Raw genomic sequence first — 21,101 nt, 5'->3', positions numbered from 1 at the left:
AGCAGGTAGAACTTTGGAGACTTTCTGCCTTTGGCTCTGTCCTTATTTCTCTCTCCCTGTTTGTCTTCTCACTTTGTCCTCCTGTTTGTCCCTTTGTCTGTTTTCCAAGTCTGTCTTCCCTGAGTCTTTGCTCCTCTCTCTCTGGCTGTCCCTCTCTGTCTCTCTTGTGTCCCTGGCCCTCCAGGGCTCTCCCCCATCCCCTCCCTCCTGCCTCTCTTTCCTCCTCCTCCCCTGCAGTGCTCTGGGCCCACACCCTCCTCCCTCCTCACTCTTTCCGGGCCCCAGTCCCTTAGGGTAAAAGCCTGCCCTGTTCCCTCCTCCTGCTGCCTGCCTGTGGTGCTCAGGACTGACTCTTTGATGAGACGCCAATGAGGTGATGTCTGGGTTTTGTTAAATGTCATAAATAAATTATTAATCCTCTCCTGGGCAGAAGTACTTCCCCTCCTCCTGCCCCTGCCATTATCTGTGGACGCCCATGGTGTGGGGGCATTCCAAGGACTGATGGGAACCTTAGTCTTGGTGGCCCCTCCTTGGTCGGCCCTAGAGTGGCCCTGAGAAGCCCTGGCCCAGCAATGCCTGAACCCCCAAGTCCTTCAGTTCCACCATCCTAACCTCCCTGAGGCCCTGGGCCCCACCTGCCATTGCCAAGCACTTCAGTTGCATCTCACAGTTTCTAGTTCCTCATCCCGTGAGAAGGGCAGTGCTTGGCCCATTTGTTTTTTAATTTTTATTTATTTATTTTCGTCCACGTCACTCAGCTTGGAGGATCTTAGTTGCCCAACCAGGGATCACACCCGTGCCTTTGGCAGTGGAAGTGTGGAATCCTAACCACTAGACCACCAGGGAATTTCCAGGACTCGGCCCATTTTAAGGATGAAGATGTGAGCTCCGGGGAGAAGGGACTGGGGGCCGTCCCCCCAGTCAGGGGCGGCGGTTTGAAGCCTGTGCTCCCCTGTCCCTCCTCCTGGTCACCGGGTGGTCTTGTTTCCTGCCTGGGGGAACGGAAGGAGCCCCTCTCCCCAGGCTCTGGAGGGGAGGGGGGACATTGAGCTGGGTCCCCATCACTGACATTTGCTCACTCTTCTGGACCTCTGTGATGGAGCTCTTGATCTGGCTCCGCCTCCCCAGATCCATCAGCTGCCTGGAATCAGATGACCTAACTCTTCCTTTCGCAATCATGTTTTTCTTCTGCTCTGATCACCTTGTGTTTGCTAAGTTGCCTGGGGGGCTGCCCTCTTTCCCAGGCCCCTCTGGGCTCTGCGGCTGTCCTTCCCCAGAGGACAGGGGCAGGGGATGGGCAGAGCATGGGGACTTGGGGTGGACTAGCCCAGACCACCCCTCCGAGGGAGCCCAGATGACCTTCCAGACCAGGGACCATCCTGAGTCACCTCAGCATCCCCAGAGCCCATCCACGCTTGGCACAGGGGCAATGCTGTTTAAATGCTTGTTAAGTAAGTGCAGGGAAGGGCTGAGTTCTGGGGGCTCCTACACCTGGAGGGAGGGGCAGGCATGGGGACCACCAACCAGAGTTCTATCCTGGCTCTGCCGCCTGCCGGCTGTGAGACTGAGAAGTGGGCAAGTGATGAGATCCTTGGAGCCTGTTTCCTCATCTGCAAATGAGGGTAATATTACTGTCTCCCTGGGTTGCTGTGTGGAGTAGATGAAGTCCTATAAACAAACATATGCTATCTGCTTCGAGCCTGGTGCAGGCGGTAGGTAGATCCACTGTTTATTATTGTAAGGTGTTTCTCTGGGAAGGGCCTATCCCCCTTGCCTGGGCTGCAGCCTGTCGAGCAGCCTGGGGCTCCCTCAGGGCTAAGCCCTTGTGTGCAGGGAGTTGGTGAGGGGCTGGGGATAAGCTCGGGGAAAAGCCACAGAAGGTACCTGTGTTCATGGTCCCCTGCCTGTCCCCCGTCTTGTCTCTGAAGCAGCCTCCCCTGTGCCCTCCCCAGGCCTGGGAGACAGACCAGGGCAAATGGGTCCTAATTATAGTCCGTCTGGGATCGATGGAGCCTGGGGCCCTGGAAGGGAAGGTTGGTGCGGGAGGACACTGCCAGGCAGCCTGGAAGGGCTGTGTGGGGCAGCCAGGCAGAGCTGGGAGCCGGGCGGAGCTGGGAGCCAGCAGGATGAGGAGTCCTGAGGCTGCTTCTCCTCGGTGCCCTCACCCCAGGGCGTGCGTGCTCCCACGTTACCACTGGCTGGATGCCCTGGAGAGGGGGTGCAGGGCTGGGCTCTGGGAGGGGCACCAGGAAGGGTTGCTCGGATATGACTCCTGAGGTCTGGTTCTGGAAGAAGCTCAGAAGATGGAGGAGGGGGCAGGGCTGGGCGGGGATTATGGGGGTTTGTGGAAGCACTGTCACTGCAGGTCAGCCCTGGGGGTCCTCAGGGCTACCAGAAGCCGTGTGGGAGAAGACGATGCGGGTGGGCAGGGTGGGGTCCTCTTCATCGTGTGCCAGTCTGGAACTTTCCGGAGGAGGGATTTAACCAGGCAGATGGCCCTGGGCTGTGAGGTCTCCTGGGAATGGAGGGAGGGATCTGTCCAGGGGCAGAGGGCCCGAGGCCTTATCCTCTGAGGCCAGGGCTGCGCTTAAGGCTCGAGGTGCCCCTACCCTGTTCCCAGGCAGGATGGGGCACTGCCCATGGGCGATCCCAGCTTTCTTCTTGAACCTCTCGCAGCCACCTGCACATCCCCTTGTCTGTGCCTGCTGGCTGGTCAGTCTGTGACTGTGTGCTGGGCTGGCCTCCCCAGTCTGGGGGACTGCCCTGCTGAGGGGATGGAGGATGTGGGGAGCAGGCCGGAGGCAGGAGGGAGAGGCCCCCTCCCGATTGCATCAGCTGAGCCTGTTACATAACTGTGCTGGGCATTGCCAGGGTGCGGGGGCGGCTCTGCCCAGGCGGTCTCTTTGCAGCTCCGGGGGAGGTGGAGGTGGGTGGGGGAGTGGGCAAGCATGGATGGGCATCAGATCCCCAGCCTGGCTCCCAGCCAGCCATGTCGTTGTTCCCCGGAGCCCTCCACTCCCGAATGGCTCTGGGGGTGCCCATGCACCTTTCCAACTGGCACGAGAATCCTTGCCCCTCCCACATCAGGGTCCAGGGGACAAGATGGGGTTGGATCCTGCCTCCTCTGCCCAGCTCCCCTCAAAGCCTGCCCACGTGAATCCCAGCTTTGGGCCCACCCTCACTGCTTGGCCCTTGTGCCAGCCACAGCAGCTGTGCCCTCCACAGGGTCCTTGGCACTGCCCCCCCTCTGCTGGTCAGGACCCCTAAGCTGGCCTCCTGGGGATGGCCAGCACTCAGCCCAGTCTCAGGTCACTCCTTCCTCCGTGGCAGCTCCCTCACCTTCCTGGAGTTGGCTCTCTCCATGTCTGTGTTCACCTGGCAGGATGGGGAGGGGCTGGGACTCGGGTGTGCCCTGCCGCCTGCTCCAGTGGACCGACCTCTGCTGTGCAAGATGCGGGGTGGGGGCGCTCAGGCTATAGGCCCCTGGCTACCTTGGAGGAGAACCTGGTGCAGAGGGGTGCCCAGTCAGTGGTGCAGCCCCTACCTTCCCCTGGGAGGGAGTGGAACGACTGGGAGATGGCCCTCCAGGGCACAGGGGTGGGAGGGGTATTCACTGGGCCGCCAGAGTCACCAGCACCCTCTAGCTGTATCCAGAGTGTGACCGGGGGTACCTTCCCCCTTCCCACTGGTGACTGTTGGGGACAGGGGTCTCAGGCCTCTGCCTGTGTGCTAAGTCGCTTCAGTTGTGCCCGACTCTTTGTGATTCTCTGGACTGTAGCCGCCAGGCTCCTCTGTCCATGGGATTCTCCAGGCAAGAATACTGGAGCGGGTTGCCATGCCCTCCTCCAGGGGATCTTCCTGAACCCAGAGATCAAACCCACATCTTTTATGTCTCCTGCATTGTCTTCTTTACCACCAGTGCCACCTGGGAAGCCCCCAGGCCCTGGAGTAGACCCCTGTGGAGGATGGGGGGGATGTTGGGGGTGTCCAGGGTACAGATATGTGTCCAAACATCTGTGGGTCTGACACATTCAGCAGCCAGGATGTTTTGCTCTAAAAGGTGTCCTGGCAGGGCCCTGTTATTTAAATTTGATTCATCGAGGACACTGTCCATTTCCCAGAGGAAAGTCCCCTGGGTGGCACTGGCATGTCTCACCTTCCTCAGGGTCTCCCAGTGTCAGTCTCACAGTGGGGTCCCTCTCAGAGGCCAGCCTGAGGCTAAGTGAGACTCCCTGTCCTGTCCCCCACCCCCTGGTGCTTCTCTCTGTGCCCCCGCCCCATGCACATGGGCCATGAGGGTGGGGGTGGGGGACAAGCTGCTGGTGTGGGGACTGGCTTTCTTGAAGCCCCTTTGGTGGACCCTTTGGAGGTTCTACTGGCTCATTCTGGAATCTTCCTTCATCCCAGAAGAGCAGATGTAGCTCTCTCTAGGTGTTTTTTTTTTTTTTTTAAATAGCATTTTATATACTTAAAAAATTCTTTATTTGGTTGCACTGTATCATAATTGCAGTACGTGGGATCTTGGATCTTTGCTGCAGCATGGAGTAATTTCTGGGCTTCCCAGGTGGCGCTAGTGATAAAGAACTTGCCTGCCAATGCGGGGGACATGAGAGATGAGGGTTTGATCCCTGGATCAGGAAGATCCCCTGGAAAAGGGCATGGCAACCCACTCCAGTATTCTTTCCTAGAGAACCCATGGACAGAGGAGCCTGTCTACAGGCTCCAGTGAATACCTCTCCCACCCCTGTGCCCTACAGTCCATGGGGTCACAAAGATTCGGACATGACCGCAGTGACTTAGCACGTGGGATCTTTAGTTGAGGAATGTGAACTCCTAGTTGTGGCATGTGGGATCCATTTCTCTGACTAGGGGTTGAACCTGGGCCTCCTGCACTGGGAGCTCAAAGTCTTATCCACTGTACCAGCAGGGATGGCTCTGGGTGCTTGTTCTTCCTGTGTCACCTTGCTGCCGTTTGCCCCCAAGAGGACCCTCCCATTCCCTACCCCCATGGAACTCAGGGATCATACCCTTTATCCCCCTGACATCCTGGGTAAGGAGTTAGACCCCGGCCACAGGCTCCCTTTGGGGGGTGGTGAGAAGCACAGAGATGCCCACATGACGTACTTGTCTGCTCACCTGGCCTTTCGGCTGGAGGAAAGTGCGAGGAATTCAGGAAAGGCAGGCGGTTTCTAGAAAACGCACCTCTCTCTGGACTGTCACACTGTCCGCAGCACCCAGTGGAGTGTGTTTGGCACCCTGCTGTGCGTGTCCGGGTCCACGTGATGGGGATGGGCCTGCGTGGGTGCAGTTGGGGACTAGGCCAGGTGGGGGGGCAGCGTGGCCTTCAAGTCCCTATTAAGGGGGGTCCTGGCATCCACCCTGCTGGTCTCTCCTCCAAACTCCCAGGCACTTGCCCCATGGCCCACCTGGCATCACCTAGGGTGGTGTCATCTGCACTCATGAGCTGTCTCCTGGCCCGACTGTGGGCCTCTGGAGGGCAGGGGTAGGCCCTGACTCTCCCTGGGCCAGCTGGAGATGGCTTTCTGACTCTGTGGAGCTGCTTTCTTCCCAAGGAGCCGGGTCAACAAAACCCAGCTTGTTAGTCAACAAAGTTAGTCGTTTTTGTTTCAGTTTCTGGAGCACTGTTGTAGCAAGGAAGATGGTTATTGTCCGATTTTACAGATGACAGGAGGAAAGGCCCAGAGAAGTGGAGTGGTGTGACACAGCCCGAGGGGCTGCGGCAGGGGAACTGGATGGAGGGAGAAGGGGTGGGCTTTAAATGGGGGCGGGGGGAGGTGTGGGTGGCCCTGGCCTGGGACAGTTGGATGGCAGCGGCCCTGCCTCTCACTCCGTTCCTGGGTTGGGGAGTGAATCTCCCAAAAAGAAGCAGCAGAATCACTCCCTCCCCCTTCTTATTCCTCCAGAAGAAGAAGATGGTGGCCTTGAAGGCTTCGATGACTTTTTCCCGGAGGAGCCCGTGAGCCTCCCCAAGAAGAAAAAGTCCAAGAAGCTCAAGGAGAACAGGTCCAAAGGGAAGAGGAAGAAGAAAGAGGTGAGCAGGGCCGGGGCTGTTGGGGGGCTTGGCTGCTCCTCCTGGGCCTGCGAAGAAAGACCCAGAACCTTCCAGAGAGGAAGGGTGTGTCCTGAGAACCGAGCTTGTGTGAGAACACCAAAACTGGCATCTGCTGTGAGCAGTGCCCACCGATACCTGCCCGAGATGGATCTCATGTCGTTCCCTGACCAGGGATTGAACCCCGGCCCTCGGCAGTGAAAGCGCAGAGTCCTAACCACTGGCCCACCAGGGAGCCCAAGTGTGCTGTCTTCTTAATCAGGGTGTTCTGGGGTGTTTATTCTTTCCCCCTTGGAGGCTGTCCCGGGCCATGACAACACAGGGTCCCCGGCGCTTGCACCTCTTCACTGAAGGGCCCTTATTGCCACTTGCATCTGTGTCCACTGCCTCCGTGTCCACTTCCTCGGTGCCCTGGGCAGCACCTTCTGCCACTGCTGGCAGGCATCTGTCCCTCGGGTTTGCTGCATCCAGCTTGTTGTGACTTGGGGTCCTGATGAACGTGATCGAAGTGGGAGAAGAATAAGGAGACCTGAGTATGGGATGGGTCTCCTCCAAGTAATCTGAGTGCACGTTTCCAGAACACTCCACACAGAATCACTTTATCCTTGACATCAACCTTGGGAATCAGGGTCAGATGATCATCACCTCCTGTCAGAGGGGCGACCTGGGGTCGACTTGTAGCTTAAAGCCCCTCGCACTCAGAAGGGATGATCCTAGGGCAACGTGGGGACTCCTGTCTCCCACCACGTGGGAGCTGCCACCGCTCCTTGGAGCCACCCCATCCTCTAGGTAGCCTTACGGGGAGGGGGTGGTGTGCACCCTGCTTTACAGAGGAGGCTCAAGAGATGAACTTGCCCAGGGTCATGGCGACATGGCTGAGATCTGGCCCCAGGGATGTCCAGCAGCCTATCCCCCCAGCCTGGTCCTCCCCTGGCTACTGTGGGGTTTTTGATGGGGAAGTGCTGTCGGTTCTCTGGCTTTCTTGCCTCCCCTGTCCAGAGGAGACCCTCCTGGTCCAGCCTCGCAGGGGAGGCTGTTGGGGAGGTGTTAATGGGCTTGGTGACCTTGGGGGCAGAGTAGCAATGTGCTTGTGTGTGTGGAGCCTGCTGGAACTCTCTGATGTGCCTCAAAGGCCACTGTGGGCCTCTGGCTTGTCCCTTGCAAGGCTTTGTGCAAGGGACAAAGTGTTATGACTTTGCTCTGGAGGGTCCTTGAAGATGCTGCAGGGAGTGGGGAGGAGGAGACCCCTGAAGACAAAGGGCCTGTGATGGTGGGCAGGCCATGCTGGGTGGGATTCTTCCTCAGATCTCCCCAGGCCACTGCCTGCACCTGTCTGAGCCTCACTTCTGTGTCTGCAGTAAAGGGGGTGGTCATCACTTTACCCCCAGCCCCTTGTTGGGGGGCAAATCAGATGTGGGCTGAGGGGGAGCCTTCATGTGACCAGTGCCACAGGGAAGGCCAGTAGCTTTGGGGACATCCAGAGTGTTACCCTACAAGTGTCTGGAGGGTGGGGCCTGCCTTGGACTGTGCCCCTGGGTTCTCGTGGTGGTCAGCCGGGGCTGGCCTGTCAGGAGCTTGGGGACTGGGGCAGGGAGGAGTCAGCCCCGCCTCCTCCAGCTGGAACCTTACAGGTGCGTCCTGTCTGTGCTGTCCCCGGAGCTTGGGGTCAGCATTCCTCCCCGGGACCGCCCACTGTGCTGCTGTCCTCGCTTCTGGGAAGCCCCCATAGGACAGCTGCCCTGCCCAGGCTCCTAGCCTAGGCTGTCCCTGAGCCTCTCCCTGCCCTCTGTGGCCTTGCCAGGCTGTTCGTCTCCTCGGGCGCATATAAACTGCCCTTTCTGCCCCCGGAGGGGCCTGAGTCTCCGCCGGGCCCAGCGCCACCCCTGTCCTACACTCTGCTCTTCATCACTGTTGCACCTCAGCTTTGTCCTCACCTCCTGCTCCTGGCATCCTGGGCTCCCGGATCGACAGGTCTGTCCCCTCCCAGGACACCCCACCCCTAATCCCAGGGCTGCTTGTGGGAAGGTTTGTGAGCTGAAGTGTCCTGTCCCCATTATCCAGGAGGGGAAGTGGAGGCAGGAGAGAGGACCCCTGCCTGGAGGCTCTTCATCAAGGAGATGCAATGGACTGGCCCCCTGCACTGGGGGGACCTGCTGCAGCTCCTCTCCCCACCCTGGCCTGCAGGTCTGTCCTTGTTGGGAGTAGAGAATAGATGGTGTGGGGCTGGTGGGGCCCTGGGATGCAGGGGTCGACTTCCTGGTCGAAGCTGTGAAATCTGGACTTGCTGCGGCCACTGGGCTCACCCCCCCAGACCCGGGGCTCCCTGGACGCGGGTGGAAGGGGATTCTGGGTCCTGGGGCTGAGCACAGGCACCTCCTTCCCCAGGTCCTCAGCAATTTCTCTCTTTCCGCTTCTTTCCTGGGACCGCTTCTTTCCTCTCTTTCTTTCCTTCCTCCTTCCCCAGGGAGGGAGGCTGGGCCAGCGTGGGCTGTTCCATCTGGCCCTTGGTCTCAGGCCTCAGGCTGGGTCTCTGCCTGGTTCCCAAATAGTGATGAAGGCCTATGAGGGGAGCCCCAGGGGTCTGTGGCCTCCCTTCCTGGCTCCAGGTGGGGATGAGCTTTCTCTGGCCTTCCTGGATACGGGGTACAGCAGGCCCCTCCCCGAGGCCCTGGTCAGGAAGGAGGCAGGATGTGGGCAGAGTCTTGGCCTCGATGAAGCGGGGGCTGGGTGAGGGGCTTGCGGCCAGGGGAGAGGGGCTGGTGGCTTCTTAGGACAGGGGGGCTGGTGCCTGCCATCCTCGTGCTGGGATCACCCTGATCACCCAGGCCTCTCGTCTCCTTTCTCCGGCCCTTACCTGGACACAGGGTTTTGTTTTTGTTTCTGAGCCCAGCTCTCACTCCTATGGCCGGAACTTGGCCTTTGTGAGGGACCCATCTCTTGCTACCTCTTCCCTGGCCTCCCTTGCCCTCCTCTTCCCTCCTCTGCGTTTCTTCCCCGCCCACCTCATCCTCGTCCTGCCCTCTCCCCCATCCTCTCCTCTCTCCCTCCTGTCACTTCCTCACCCACTCTCCTTCTCTGCACTGAGATGCAATTCCAGATCTCAGAGGGGATGGAGGCCAGGGGAGACTGGAGGGCTGCAGGGGCCTGGGCAGTGCCAGGCAGGCCCCCAATGTAGCCCTCAGACCACGGCTGCCCCCCTGACCCCCACCACTGCAACACTGAGAGCCTGGCTTGGCAGCTGTCAGATTTCCGAGGTCTAAACACGCTGCCGCTGGAGAGAGGGATCTCGGCCGCCATGTGCCCACTGCCCGCTCCTCTGCTCGCTCCTCCACCCGCCCGCAGATCTGAGTTCTCATGATGTGGGTGGGGGGGATGTCACCCCTTTGCTCCTTTTCATCTCCATCCAGGTGGCCCCAACCCAAGACCATGGGTAGAGGGAGCAGAGGGCCCCCTCGGGTGGTGGAACCCATGCAGCAGCAGGCTTTTGGGGGGGTTGGGTGGGGGGACAGGCAGCGAGTCATGAATCCTGATTTACATAAAATAACCGGGCTTCGGCCGGAACCTGAGCATATGTAGATGAAGCTCCTTGTCAGACCCAGCGCAGGAGGGAGAGATGATTTCAACCTGTACTGCAGCGGTTACCATAGCAACCAATTATTCAGTGCTAAATTATAACTGTTTATAACACTTGTGAATGGGAAGGCTCATATTTCATTCTTTCTTTTTCCCTCTCAATCTTGAAGGACCCCAATTTGAGAATGACCAACTCTCTGAGTCCCTCCTTTTGAGTTGAAATGCCTCCTTTTTAAGAGATGTGGTGTGTGCCAAGTTCAGGCATAGAAGGAAGGGAGAGGGAGATGGAAGGCCTGGATGGAACGACATCTGCAGAGCTGTGGGGGGGAAGAGTGGACACTGGCCGCCAGCTAGGGATCCCCAGGGCCTGTGCTGGTGGCTTACTGTGCCTTGGTGGGCCCGAGGCTCAGGGCAGAGACCCCTCCTGCCTACCCCCAAGTCCTCACACGCCCAGCTCGGGAGTAGCATCTAAGGCAGCTTTGCACATGGATTCTGTTGGGACTCCAAGTTCACTTGGGTTCTTCGACCATCAGGGGCGTCCCCTGTAGTCATGCCCGGGGCAGCTGCAGCCCAGAGGACAGCACCAAGGTCACAGCCTGATGAGTCCTGATGTTCAGAGCCCAGGTGTGGCTTGGGGCTGAGGTTGCTTTAGGGATTTTTTTAGGGCATTTTGTCCTGTGCCTGTACCTCCCTTGTGAATGTGGCTTGGCCTGCACCACCCCTGAAAGTTTCAAGATGCTGTATGGCTGGTCTACTCCTAGTTTTTGGTCCTTCCTGCCCTTCTGGCCACTGGCTGCTCTGCATCCCTCTGGGTTCTGCTGATGGGTGCCCCCTCTTCCAATTGTTTTCAGAACCATGTGCTGCCCTTCCTTTTGCCCTTTTGTCTGCCAGGGAAGATTTTGGAAAAAGAAAACACAGGAGAAAAGAGGCTCTGGTCTCGATGGATGCAGAGAAGTGCTGTGGGTACAGAATTATTGTACCAGTGGGAAACTCATCCCCAAAGACCTGTCCTGCATCTCACCAGCCACCAACCCCCCTGCCCCCGGCTGTGTGAGCAAGAGGGCTTGGATGAGATTGGGGTGCAGATAGGGGTGGACCAGGCAAGGTGAGCCTCATTTTGCTCAGGGGAGAAGGAAGGGCACAGAGGAGATTAGGGAATGGGTGGGGAATTGGGGAACCACCTCTTCTTTCCGGCTGGCTTTCCTCGATGCAGGTAGACGGGGTGAGGAGGGGTCTTCCCAATCTGTGAAATGGGAGGCCGCCATCGTTGTCACCCTAGTGGGTGATTGGGGCCACTGATGTGCCTGGTGTAGCTCCAGCTCATCCCTCTAGGAGGAACTTAGCCCCCCTGCTCCCCCACTTAGACCCAGAGTGGCTGCTGGACCAACCCTCATGGCAGTGCCCAGCTTGGGGTCCTCTGCCAGGCCTGCTTCTCCTGCACTGTGCACACACAGACAGAGTGTCTGCCGGAGGGGCCTTCCCTGCCTCTTCCTCTCTCTGGCTCCCTCTGGGCCCTGCCTTCAGAACTGTGCCGGTCACCCCACTGCTCCTTCACCTGGGGTATGGTAGCCTGGGATCCTGCTCCCAGCAGATGCTCAGGGAAAAACCCCACAGGTGCAGCCACAACAGCCCCTTCTTGTTGCCTGTGTGTGTGTGCGTGCACGCACGCGTACTCAGTTGTGTCTGACTCTCTGTGACCCTGTGGACTGTAGCGCACCAGGCTCCTCTGTCCATGGGGATTCTCCAAGCAAGAATACTGGAGTGGGTTGCCATTTCCTCTTTCAGTTGAAGAGTTGAAGGAAGGGTTGCCTCTTCCTGACCCAGGGATTGAATGCATGTCTCCTGTGTCTCCTGCGTTGGCAGGTGAGTTCTTTACTGCTGAGCCACCAGGGAGGCCCCAGCTACACTGTAACTGTCGTCCAGCTGCAGGCACTGTCAATGCACCTGACTTTAATCCAGTCTGGATTTGCTTAAATGAGGGAGATGAAGCTGGTTGGGTCCTCCAGCTTGTGGTCCTGGTCGCATTTTATACTTCCAAGCAGAATTGGGGGCATCGTGGGTACTTGAGTCTCCCCTATTTCAAAATGTTTAAAGCCCTCTTTCACAGGACCTCCTTTGTTCCTTTTACTGCCATTTATGGCATCCCCATTTCACAGATGAGGAGACTGAGGTCAGGGTGTTGCAGTGATTTGCCCAGTTCCCTGGTTAGCAAGGTTTTCATAGCTCAGAGACAGCCTCTGTCCTGCAGCCTCCCAAGGGAGCCCCAGAACCTGTCGTGGGTCCTCCTGTCTCATCCCTGGTCTGGTCTGTGGGCAGGTGAGAGCCAGCCCCAAGCCCCTCCCTTGGCGGGTCCCACAGCCTCTGTCCGCGGTGCTGAAGCTGCTGGTGGCTGCCTCCTCCCATCCTTACCTTTGCTGGGTTGTAAGCACTGTCTCTCAGGTCTTCCAAAGGGTGCTCTTTCCAAGCTGGCCGAACTCTACAGCCTCAGAGGAAATGGACATCGCTGTCTGACCTCTGCCTCCCCAGAGGACAGAGGCAGAGCTGGGAGCTGTGGCTATGAGCCCTGGGAACAGGATTGCGTGTGAGGCTGTCCTGTCCTGGGAAGGCTCTGGCAGTCGCCAGGACCGGTGCACTGCCCCTGGGGCCCAGGGTGCCCAACTGAGTCAGTATTCTGGGAAACACTTGGGTTCCGGAAAGGCCCAGGCCCTGCTGCCTGCCAGCCACCAGCCAGCACACTGACTCAGCAGCTTAATGAGCATAAAAGGTTTGGAAGCAGGGAGCCGGCCTAGGCAGAGAGTGAGCTGAGCAAGCAGAAGAGTCAGGAAGTGCAGGGATCCCATCGGTGGGTCCTTTCCCAGATGTACCTCAGGGAGAACCTCCCTCCTGGAAAGAGACTCTCAGACTGTAAACGTGGCTGGACAGGGCAGCAGCTGGCCTGGACAGACAGACCCACTGTCCTTACTGCCCTCCGTCTGCTCGGCTCCTCTTCCATCTGCTCCTTCCCTCCCCCACCTTCCCTCCTCTCCCTCCTCCCCTCCTTCCTCCTCCCTCTCCATTTCCTCTTTTGCTTCCCTCCCTCATTCCTCTTCTCACATCCTTCATCTCCCTAGTTCTCTCTTCATCTCTTCCGTGCCTCTCTTTGCTCACCTTGAAGAGAGAGTAAACCACCAGCATGACGATGCCAAACATCATCTTCCTTGGAGCATCTGTGCCCGGCTTCTCCTGCAGACCCTGGCTGGGAGGGGCCTCCTCAGCCCACTTGCATCTTCAAAACCCCAAATACACAGCTTTCTCAGAGGGACAGTGACTTTCTAATAGGGGATGCTCTGTCTGTAAACACCCTTATCTCCATATAAATGGGCCATTTTCTGCCTGTACAGACAGGAAACTAAATCAAGGAAGCCAAGCTTAAGAGCTGCCTAAATTACCTTGTCTCATATTGAGATGAAGCAGCCAGGATGGGGGCCATGGGGAAGGTGGGCTTGTGCCTTAGCAGCTTCTGGAGAGCCCACGTGCAGATAAGACTGGGATGACTTCCCTGGTGGCTCAGTGGGTAAAGAGTCCACCTGAAGTGCAGGAGACACAGAAGATGTATGTAGGTTTGATCCCTGGGTTGGGAAGATCCCCTGGAGAAGGGCATGGCAAACCAGTCCACTATTCTTGCCTGGAGAATCCCATGGACAGAGGAGCCTGGTGGGCTATGATCCACAGGGTCGCAAAGAGTTGGATACAACTAAAGTGACTGAGCACTGAGCACGTGCGCTGTATGTTAACCACAGGTTTCACTTGACACAAACAACTCCATAGGATGCAAAGATAAGCAGAGTCGTGCGGAGGTGGGGTCCGGGGCAGAAGCCAGGGGCCCTTCTCCAGCCTAGCCTGCATTTTGTTTTTTGGCTCTGGGCATCACATCCTTTGTGTGTTCAAGTGTCATCCCTGACACTTGTGTTACAATCTGAATCCACAGAAATCTGAGGCAGAGCCTGGACCTCACTCTGTGGCCGTCCAAACAGCTGCCCTGTGCTTGTGCATTGTGAGGGTAAAGCCTGGCTTCACACGATGCCTTAACTCACCTGCATGGCACGGTTTGTCATGTCGGGGATGAGACCCTTGCCCCATGCTGGTTCCAGGTGATTGGAGCTTTGGTGATCTGGTGGCTGAGACTGATCCAGAAAGCATGGGCTGACGGACTCTTCCAGGAGGCCACTTTTAGGGCAGTGCTGCTGCCTAGCCCTGGGGCCCTTGTTGTCCTCACCATCCCCCTTTCTCTTCCAGGGGAGCAATGACGAGCTGTCGGAAAATGAAGAGGATCTGGAAGAGAAGTCGGAGAGTGAAGGCAGTGACTACTCCCCGAATAAAAAGAAGAAGAAAAAACTCAAGGACAAGAAGGAGAAAAAAGCTAAGCGGAAAAAGAAAGATGATGAGGAGGATGACAATGAAGATGGGTGTCTCAAGGTAACACTGAGGCCTGGCTGGGGGTGGGAGGTACTCAAGAGGGGGCTGAGCCCCTGCTGCCAGCTCTCTGCTTTCTGACCCCAGAGCCCCTGCGTGAAGAGCCTCCTTTCCCACCAGTGGGTGTAGAGGCAGATGTGTCTGGGGGTGTGAGTGTATCCATGTGCACACGTGGAAAAGTTGGACACGAGTTTGTGAGAAATACTGTATCCACAAGTCTTCCAGACACATCAGAAATAACAATGGGATGACCGTTAGGAGTTGGGGGAGGAAGTCAGGCAGCCTTTTGCTGATGTCCATTGTCTTGCCTGGCCTAGCGCAGAGCTGTTTCCGAGGGGAGTGATGGTCTGAACTCAAGTTTGGTGTCAGGAGCCTCTCGCTCGGACGCTTGGAACAATTTGGGAAAATAGAACAAACGGAGCTTTTGCCAAGAAGCAGCAGCTGTGGGACTTCCCTGGTGGTCCAGTGGTTAAGACTCTGCACTTGCAATGCAGCGGGTGTGGGTTCAATCCCTAGTTGGGGAACTAAGATCCCATATATTGCATGTGTGCGTGCTCAGTCATGTCTGGCTCTTTGCGACCCTATGGACCGTAGGACACCGGGCTCTTCTGTCTATACGATTCTCCACGAAAGAATACTGGACTGGGTTGCCATGGCCTTCTCCAGGGGACCTTCCTGACTCAGGGACTGAACATGGTACAACCAAAAATTTAAAAAGAGAGAGAAAGAAAGAAAAAAAGCAGCAGCAGCTGGACAGCTCTGCTTACTGTAGAAGGGGGATTTACTTAGCACGTATTCTGAAATTCTGCCTGCGTGGGTGTCTAGGAGAGTGTCCCGGGGAGCGTGAGCCAGGGCAGCTGTAGCGATGGGCCTACAGCTCTCCTCAGGGGCAGAAGCCTCTTCCTCATGAACATGAATGTGGGGAGCGCTGTGACTGAGCCAAGGCTCTGGAAATCTCAAGGCCACTCCGTGGAGTGGGGAAGGGCTGAGGGTAAGGCGGGCAGGGGTAGATGACAGCACCATACCTGGGAGTCTCCTGCTTCCGTCCATCTTTCTCCAAGGTTCCGTTTGGGCTGGCTGCAGATCTGAAGATTAGCGCTCTGTAAATATTAGTACAGTGGCTGATGGGTGAGGCAGAGGTGGTGACTATCAGCCACTGAAGTTGGGAAGTGCCTGAGGTGCCCTGACACCCAGGGGCGAGCTCATTAGCTGGCTGGCGTGTTGTGAATCATCTGTGACTGATAACAGCTGAGAGACTGACAGCTTTGGAAGATGAACTTATGGGAGTGATTCAGGGTGATCCTGGAGCGATGCCATTGCTTGCTCACTTGTTGCTCTGCTTCCTGGTGGGACCAGAGGCCTGATATGCCTCCAGGAATGACTGTGTGTCAGGGGCAGGTTGGCCCAGGGAGGAGGTCCCTCATGGGAGGACCTCTGAACCATTACAGAGATCGGGAGGCCAGGAAGCGGGTCCCTCGGGGCTGAGGGAGATTGTGTGTCCTGGATGGCCTTCTTTTGCTGGAGCAGACAGCTCAACCCTGAGGGGCTTAGGGAGTCAAAGGGGTTTGTTAGATCAGCAGCCCCAAGAGCTGCGAGGTAAGTGGACTCCAGTTCGGGGGACCCAATGGTGTGATCCAGGGCCCTGTTTCATTGCATTTGTGGGCTCAGCTCTGGGTTCAGGCCCAGGCATCTTCAGGGCTGAGAATGAGTGTAACAGCAGCTCAGGGTTTCCTGGACTCCCACTGCCCCGTCCAGCAGGAGGGGAAGCTGGCCTGTCTCCTAGTTTTCCTTATAGGAGACCTAGGGCTGCTCCTGCCTGGACTGGTTAAGTCACATGCCCACCTGGACCAAAGATGCAGCCTGGGAGTGGTGTGTGCTGATTGGTGGAATGGATCAGTGGGCGGGGCTGGGCTGCCTGGAACAAGTGGGGAATCCGAGTGAGGGCACTGTTCCAAGGACCTCTGCTAACTCCTTCCTTCCCATGAGGTAGGTGCTTTATCCCCATTTTACAGATGGGGAAGCTGAGGCACAGAGAGGTGAAGTTAGCTTGTTCACCTCTCACTGACACTATGTGGCAGAACCAAGATTGGTACTTGAGTCTGTCTGGCAGGTTGTAATCTCATAGTCAGCACTACCTGCTGTCACCCTTCCTAGCCAGCCTGGGTCTGCTTGGTGGCCTGATGCCCGGGCTGGCCATCTCTGTGCCCTTGGGAACTCACACACCTCCCTGTGCCTCTGCTCCCAATGTGAAGTAGTTGCTGAGGGCTCTCCTCTGGGCTCTGCCCCCAGCTGGACCACTGTCCCATGCTTCGCTCTGGCCAGGGCACACCTTCCTGGCCCCAGAACCCAGCAGCAGCCTGTCCTTTCACGAGGTCCAAGTGTGACTGTATCACCCCAAGGTGACAGCCTAGGGCAGAGAGAGTGAGTCCTGTACTTATTCCTGCCCTGGGCACGCACATGGCTTCCCCTCAAACCCCCACATTAAACCCAGATACGTGGTCCTGCACCCCCTCGTAAGCTGGCATCTGAGCCATTCCTACTGCTCAAGGGACTGGCAGCCTGGAGTGCTCTAGGATATTTTCAGTTTGGTGTGTGAACTGCTCTCGTTAAGTTGCAAGTTGCAGACATGATCACCCTGGCTTTTCCCAGGCCTCCTGGGTGGGGCCCCAGGGATGGGGGTGCAGGTTAGAAGGACTCCCACCTTTGATTCCATCTCCGGCCCCTGTGTCTGTAGGAGCCCAAGTCCTCGGGACAGCTCATGGCCGAGTGGGGCCTGGACGACGTGGACTACCTGTTCTCCGAGGCCGACTACCACACGCTGACCAACTATAAGGCCTTCAGCCAGTTCCTCAGGTGGGCCTCAGAGGAGCCTTGGCTGGGCACCCACGGAGACAGCCTCCCTGGGGGAACCAAGTGGGGAGCCAGAGGGACAGGGCCCTGGGCTCCTGGGGTTGGGGGAGTGTTGGGCTGACATTGACCCTGGGCAGAGCTGGCAGGAGGGACAGGACCTTCCACTTCCACAGATGGTCCTGCCCTCCCTTGCTGGTCCTGCCCCCAGGAACGATGGCCCCAATCAATCCCGAGGTCTTAAACCCCGTGGCCACTCTCAGCTCTAGAAGAAATGGAACTGGACCCCCAGGGTCCTGCTGGAGGCCCCTGCCTCTGGGCCTTCGGTCTTACCAGGCCTTGAGTCTGTCTGGCAGGTTCTAATCTCATAGTCAGCACTACCTGCCGTTCCCCCTCCTAGCCAGCCCAGGTCCGCTTGGTGGCCTGATGCCCGGGCTGGCCATCTCTGTGCCCTTGGGAGCTCTAATTGGAAACCCAATGAGAAGGTGACTAGCCCTGAAAATAGGAAATCAGGGGTGTTGCGGGTGGACGGCTGTCTCTGGCTTGGTCCTCTTCCTTGGCCCTCCATTCAGCCCACTTTCCCAGTTTGCTACATATTCCAAATGTGGGAGAAGATGGGTGGGCCCTGCGGGAGTCACATGGGGGTCTCGTCCCCTCCACGGGGCTGCCCTCACCCTCTGCCTCCCCCCACCCCCGTGCAGACCGCTCATCGCCAAGAAGAACCCGAAGATCCCCATGTCAAAGATGATGACTGTCCTGGGTGCCAAATGGCGGGAGTTCAGTGCCAACAACCCCTTCAAGGGCAGCTCGGCGGCAGCAGCTGCAGCGGCAGTGGCCGCGGCCGTGGAGACGGTCACCATCGCGCCTCCCCTGGCTATCAGCCCCCAGCAGGCACCCCAGCCTGTGCCCATCCGCAAGGCCAAGACCAAAGAGGGCAAGGGTATGGCTGCGGGTGGGTGGCACCCAGTCCTGCTGTCTGAGGCCCCCCAGACCCTATAGCTTGGGGCGGCTGGGACAGCTGGGCTGGTCTTTACCCAGGACCCAGTGCCTTGGTTGACCTTGGATCCACGCGCCCTTTCTCACCTATGTTACCACATCTGTCCTGCCTCCCTTCTGGGGCTGGTGGACAAGTGGAGGGGACAGTGGGCTCAGAGTTTTGGGAGTTTTCCCAGGTATGGAGGAAGGGACCGCGGTGGCCCAGGCTGCTGGGAGTTGGGGGGCTCTTGTGTTTGAGGCTGCACCATTCCCAGGAGAAGGGGTCCTAAAATGACCTGTTGATCCCTCTTCTGAGTGTCTGGCCCGGGTGGGCATGGGCGTGGTCAGGGCCAGCCTCCCAGGGAGACCCAGAAGGAGGTCCAGATCGGTGTTGTCTGGCTGGGGACAGCAGAGGCTCTCTGCGACTTGAAGTTCTCAGGGAGGGGCTTCTCTGCCCTAAGTGAAGGGCTTCTGGCCCCCTTGGGGATAGGGCCATTGATCTCCCCCAGACTCTGAATGGTGGGCTCACCTGCAGCTCACCTTCTTGGTGCCATGACCAGGGTTTTGATGGAGGGTGGAGGAGACTGTGGGGACCTCTTGTTTCTGCCCCAAGCAGCTCTGGTCTCTGGGACGACGCATTCCTTTGCCAGGTCCCGCAGGGACCCTGGTGGGCAAGTGATGCAGTCTTCAGCACCTGCTCCTGCTCAATTCCCTCGCCAGCTGCCCAGCCAGCCTTCTTTCTCATTTCCTCTTGGGCTCCAGCTGCTGAGTTATCGATTCCCTGAGCTGCCTATTCAGAGCCTGAAAAATTGAAATAGATTTTCCATGGCGCCACTGAGGTTACAGCTGGGCTGCCAGCCCCATCTCTCTGTGTGGATGTGGATAGAGGAGGGCCCCGGACGAGGCCACCTGCCTCTAGGCCCCCACCTTCCCTGCTCAGCCTGGTGGGAAAGACTGCTGGGGGCAGGTCATTACTCCCCAGGTGGATAACTGTCCTGTGGCCAGCTCCATAAAAACACAGCCTCACCTCTACTGGCCATAGAGGTGGGGAAGGTCTTGAGTGGTGCCAGTGTGGGGGTATAGTGGGCAACCTGGAGGCTGGCTGCTGGGGGAAGGTCTCTGCTCTAGCCCACCCCTCCGGGGCCCAGGTATGGACTGCAGGTAGGTGGGTGTGCCCTTGGTTGCCCTGGTGGCCCTGGGGGTCTGTGGCTTTACTGGGGACAGCTCCTTTCTGGGGAGAGGGACGAGACAGGGCTGTTTCCAAGATGGCAGTGCAGTGGCTAGGACCGGGACCAGACCAGAGTTATGCTCTGGCCTCCCCTGCTACTTGCTGTGCAGCTTTAAGCAAAGATGTCACCTTTCTGAGCTTCAGTTTTCTTGTTGGAAAAGAGGTGACAGCAGAAACGATCCTTTCCTTAGCAGGTTGCTGTGAGGCTGAGTGAAAGCATGGTGGTAAGTGAGCGAGCCGTGTTGCTTTTCAGGGCCTGGCGTGAGGAAGAAGATCAAAGGCTCCAAGGATGTGAAGAAAAAGGGTAAAGGGAGAAAGGTGACTGGGCTCAAGTTCCGCTTCGGAGGGGTCGGCAGCAAGAGGAAGAAGGGGTCCTCGGTGAGTGCGAGCGTGAGCGTGAGCGTGTGTGGAGTGCACACCGTGCAAAGACTGGATGACTGAAAAGCAGGCTGTCAGTTCATTCTCCTGTACCAGGCAGGGGGCAGGTCCCATTCCCCTTCCCCACTCTCTCTTCCTACGCTACATGCCTGTCTGCTGGGCCTGTGCCCCCACCTGACTGGTGAGGGGGTCAGCCTGGATCCTTGCAAGGGTCCCTGGAGTGTGGCTTCTGGGTGGTCCATGCCTCCAGCTCTTTCTCCTGCCCACCCTGCTGAGCTGGAGGCTCAGTCCCAGCTCCCTTGGCCCCAGCTGCCTCTCTATCTGGGCAGTAGGCGGGAGAGTCCTGGTGGGGCCTGGATGCCCAGGTCTGCTAGGAGAGTGGGCCCAGGAAGGAGGCCTGCATGTGGGGGCAGGCAGGGCTCCAGCCCTTCAAGGGCAGCTCTGGCACTCGGTTCAGAATGACCCTAAGTCCGTGTCTGAGCCTTTGAGCCCTCTTTCTCTGGGGATGGGGGGCATTCATCCCTCCCTCCTGCTCCCATAGGTTACCTGCTTCCCTCAAACTCTCAGCCCTTCAGATGGGCAGGGATGGAAGCCATCTCTTTGTCCTTTGGAAGAAGCAAGTGACAGGTCTCAAGTGTAGCTGCTGTGGAGGGGAGCATGGAGCAGCAGGTGTCCCCATTCAGCTTAGCTTTCGAGCCGAGACTAAGGTGCTCGGCCCTCTGCTCCACTTTGGTGCACCCTGCTCTGGAGCTGCTCACAGTCTGGAAGGGTTTAGGGGCATGTACTGGGAGAGAGCCAATGACATGCAAATGGAATAAGCCGGACCTGGCACACAGGCTGTGTAACAGGTCTCATTAGGGAGAGATCTGGGAAGGCTCCTTGGGGGAGGTGTCCCTAGGGCTTCCCCTTGAGGGATGTGTAGGAGTTTGGCAGGGTGGAGGGCAGGGCCTGGGAGAGTTATGAGGGCTGGAGAGCAGGGCTTGGGGAGGGTGGCAGGCCATCAGCCTGGACCAGTGGGCTAGGGGATGTTCTAGCTGGGTGGCAAGATGAGATGAACTGCAGACAGCACCCTGTATCTGGAGCTTCCATGGTACCCTGCCACAACCTACCCTCTGCCCAGGCCTGAGAAGCCTCGAAACGAGCCCCTTGGGCCAGCTCTGGGCTCATAGGGCCCTCCCCTGCCCCTGCAGAGCGAGGAGGATGAGCGAGAGGAGTCGGACTTCGACAGCGCCAGCATCCATAGCTCCTCCATGCGTTCCGAGTGCTCTGCTGCCCTGGGGAAGAAGAGCAAGAGGAGGCGCAAGAAGAAGAGAAGTAAGACTTCCTGTTTGTAGGGTTCCTGTGGGCATCACATGGATGTGGGGTGCAGAGCCCCCTTTGGGGAGCAGGGAAGGGCATCCTCAGGCCTCAGCCAGGCCAGGCAGGTCCCCTGTGTTTCCTCAACCACCCTCACCTATGCGTTTAGGAGAGGGGGTCCTGTCTCAGTGGGTCCACATCTATTAGGGACCCATAATGTGAGTCGCCCCAGGGCATTTGCATGGCAGAGGGGCACAGGAGAAGGAACTGTCTCTTAACCAC

The 21,101-nt window shown here is 58.0% G+C and overlaps 1 protein-coding gene and 1 non-coding gene across 5 annotated transcripts in view; both read left to right on the top strand.

Moving 5' to 3' along the window:
• Positions 1–21,101, top strand: part of CHD5 (chromodomain helicase DNA binding protein 5) — a 68,996-nt gene that overhangs the window by 4,990 nt on the left and 42,905 nt on the right. For 2 of the 4 annotated variants that reach the window (XM_086344153.1, XM_086344152.1), the window contains exons 2-7: positions 5,925–6,052; positions 13,919–14,098; positions 16,830–16,948; positions 17,644–17,882; positions 19,399–19,523; positions 20,714–20,837. In XM_086344153.1, coding sequence (XP_086200279.1) covers positions 5,925–6,052; positions 13,919–14,098; positions 16,830–16,948; positions 17,644–17,882; positions 19,399–19,523; positions 20,714–20,837 — 915 coding nt within the window. Of the gene's footprint in view, positions 1–1,315; positions 1,452–5,924; positions 6,053–13,918; positions 14,099–16,829; positions 16,949–17,643; positions 17,883–19,398; positions 19,524–20,713; positions 20,838–21,101 lie in introns of those variants that run through there. The other 2 variants (XM_086344151.1, XM_086344148.1) reach the window with 2 other exon arrangements.
• Positions 14,547–14,619, top strand: TRNAA-UGC (transfer RNA alanine (anticodon UGC)). The gene has a single exon. It is a non-coding gene; the product is annotated as a tRNA-Ala (tRNA).

This window comes from Bos grunniens, chromosome 16, assembly GCF_055505025.1.
Source record: "Bos grunniens cultivar Pamir isolate PY7600 chromosome 16, Bosgru_T2T1.0, whole genome shotgun sequence".
Taxonomy (NCBI): domain Eukaryota; kingdom Metazoa; phylum Chordata; class Mammalia; order Artiodactyla; family Bovidae; genus Bos; species Bos grunniens.
The sequence above is the reverse complement of the archived record's forward strand: the minus strand, read 5'-3'. Positions and strand labels throughout refer to the sequence as shown.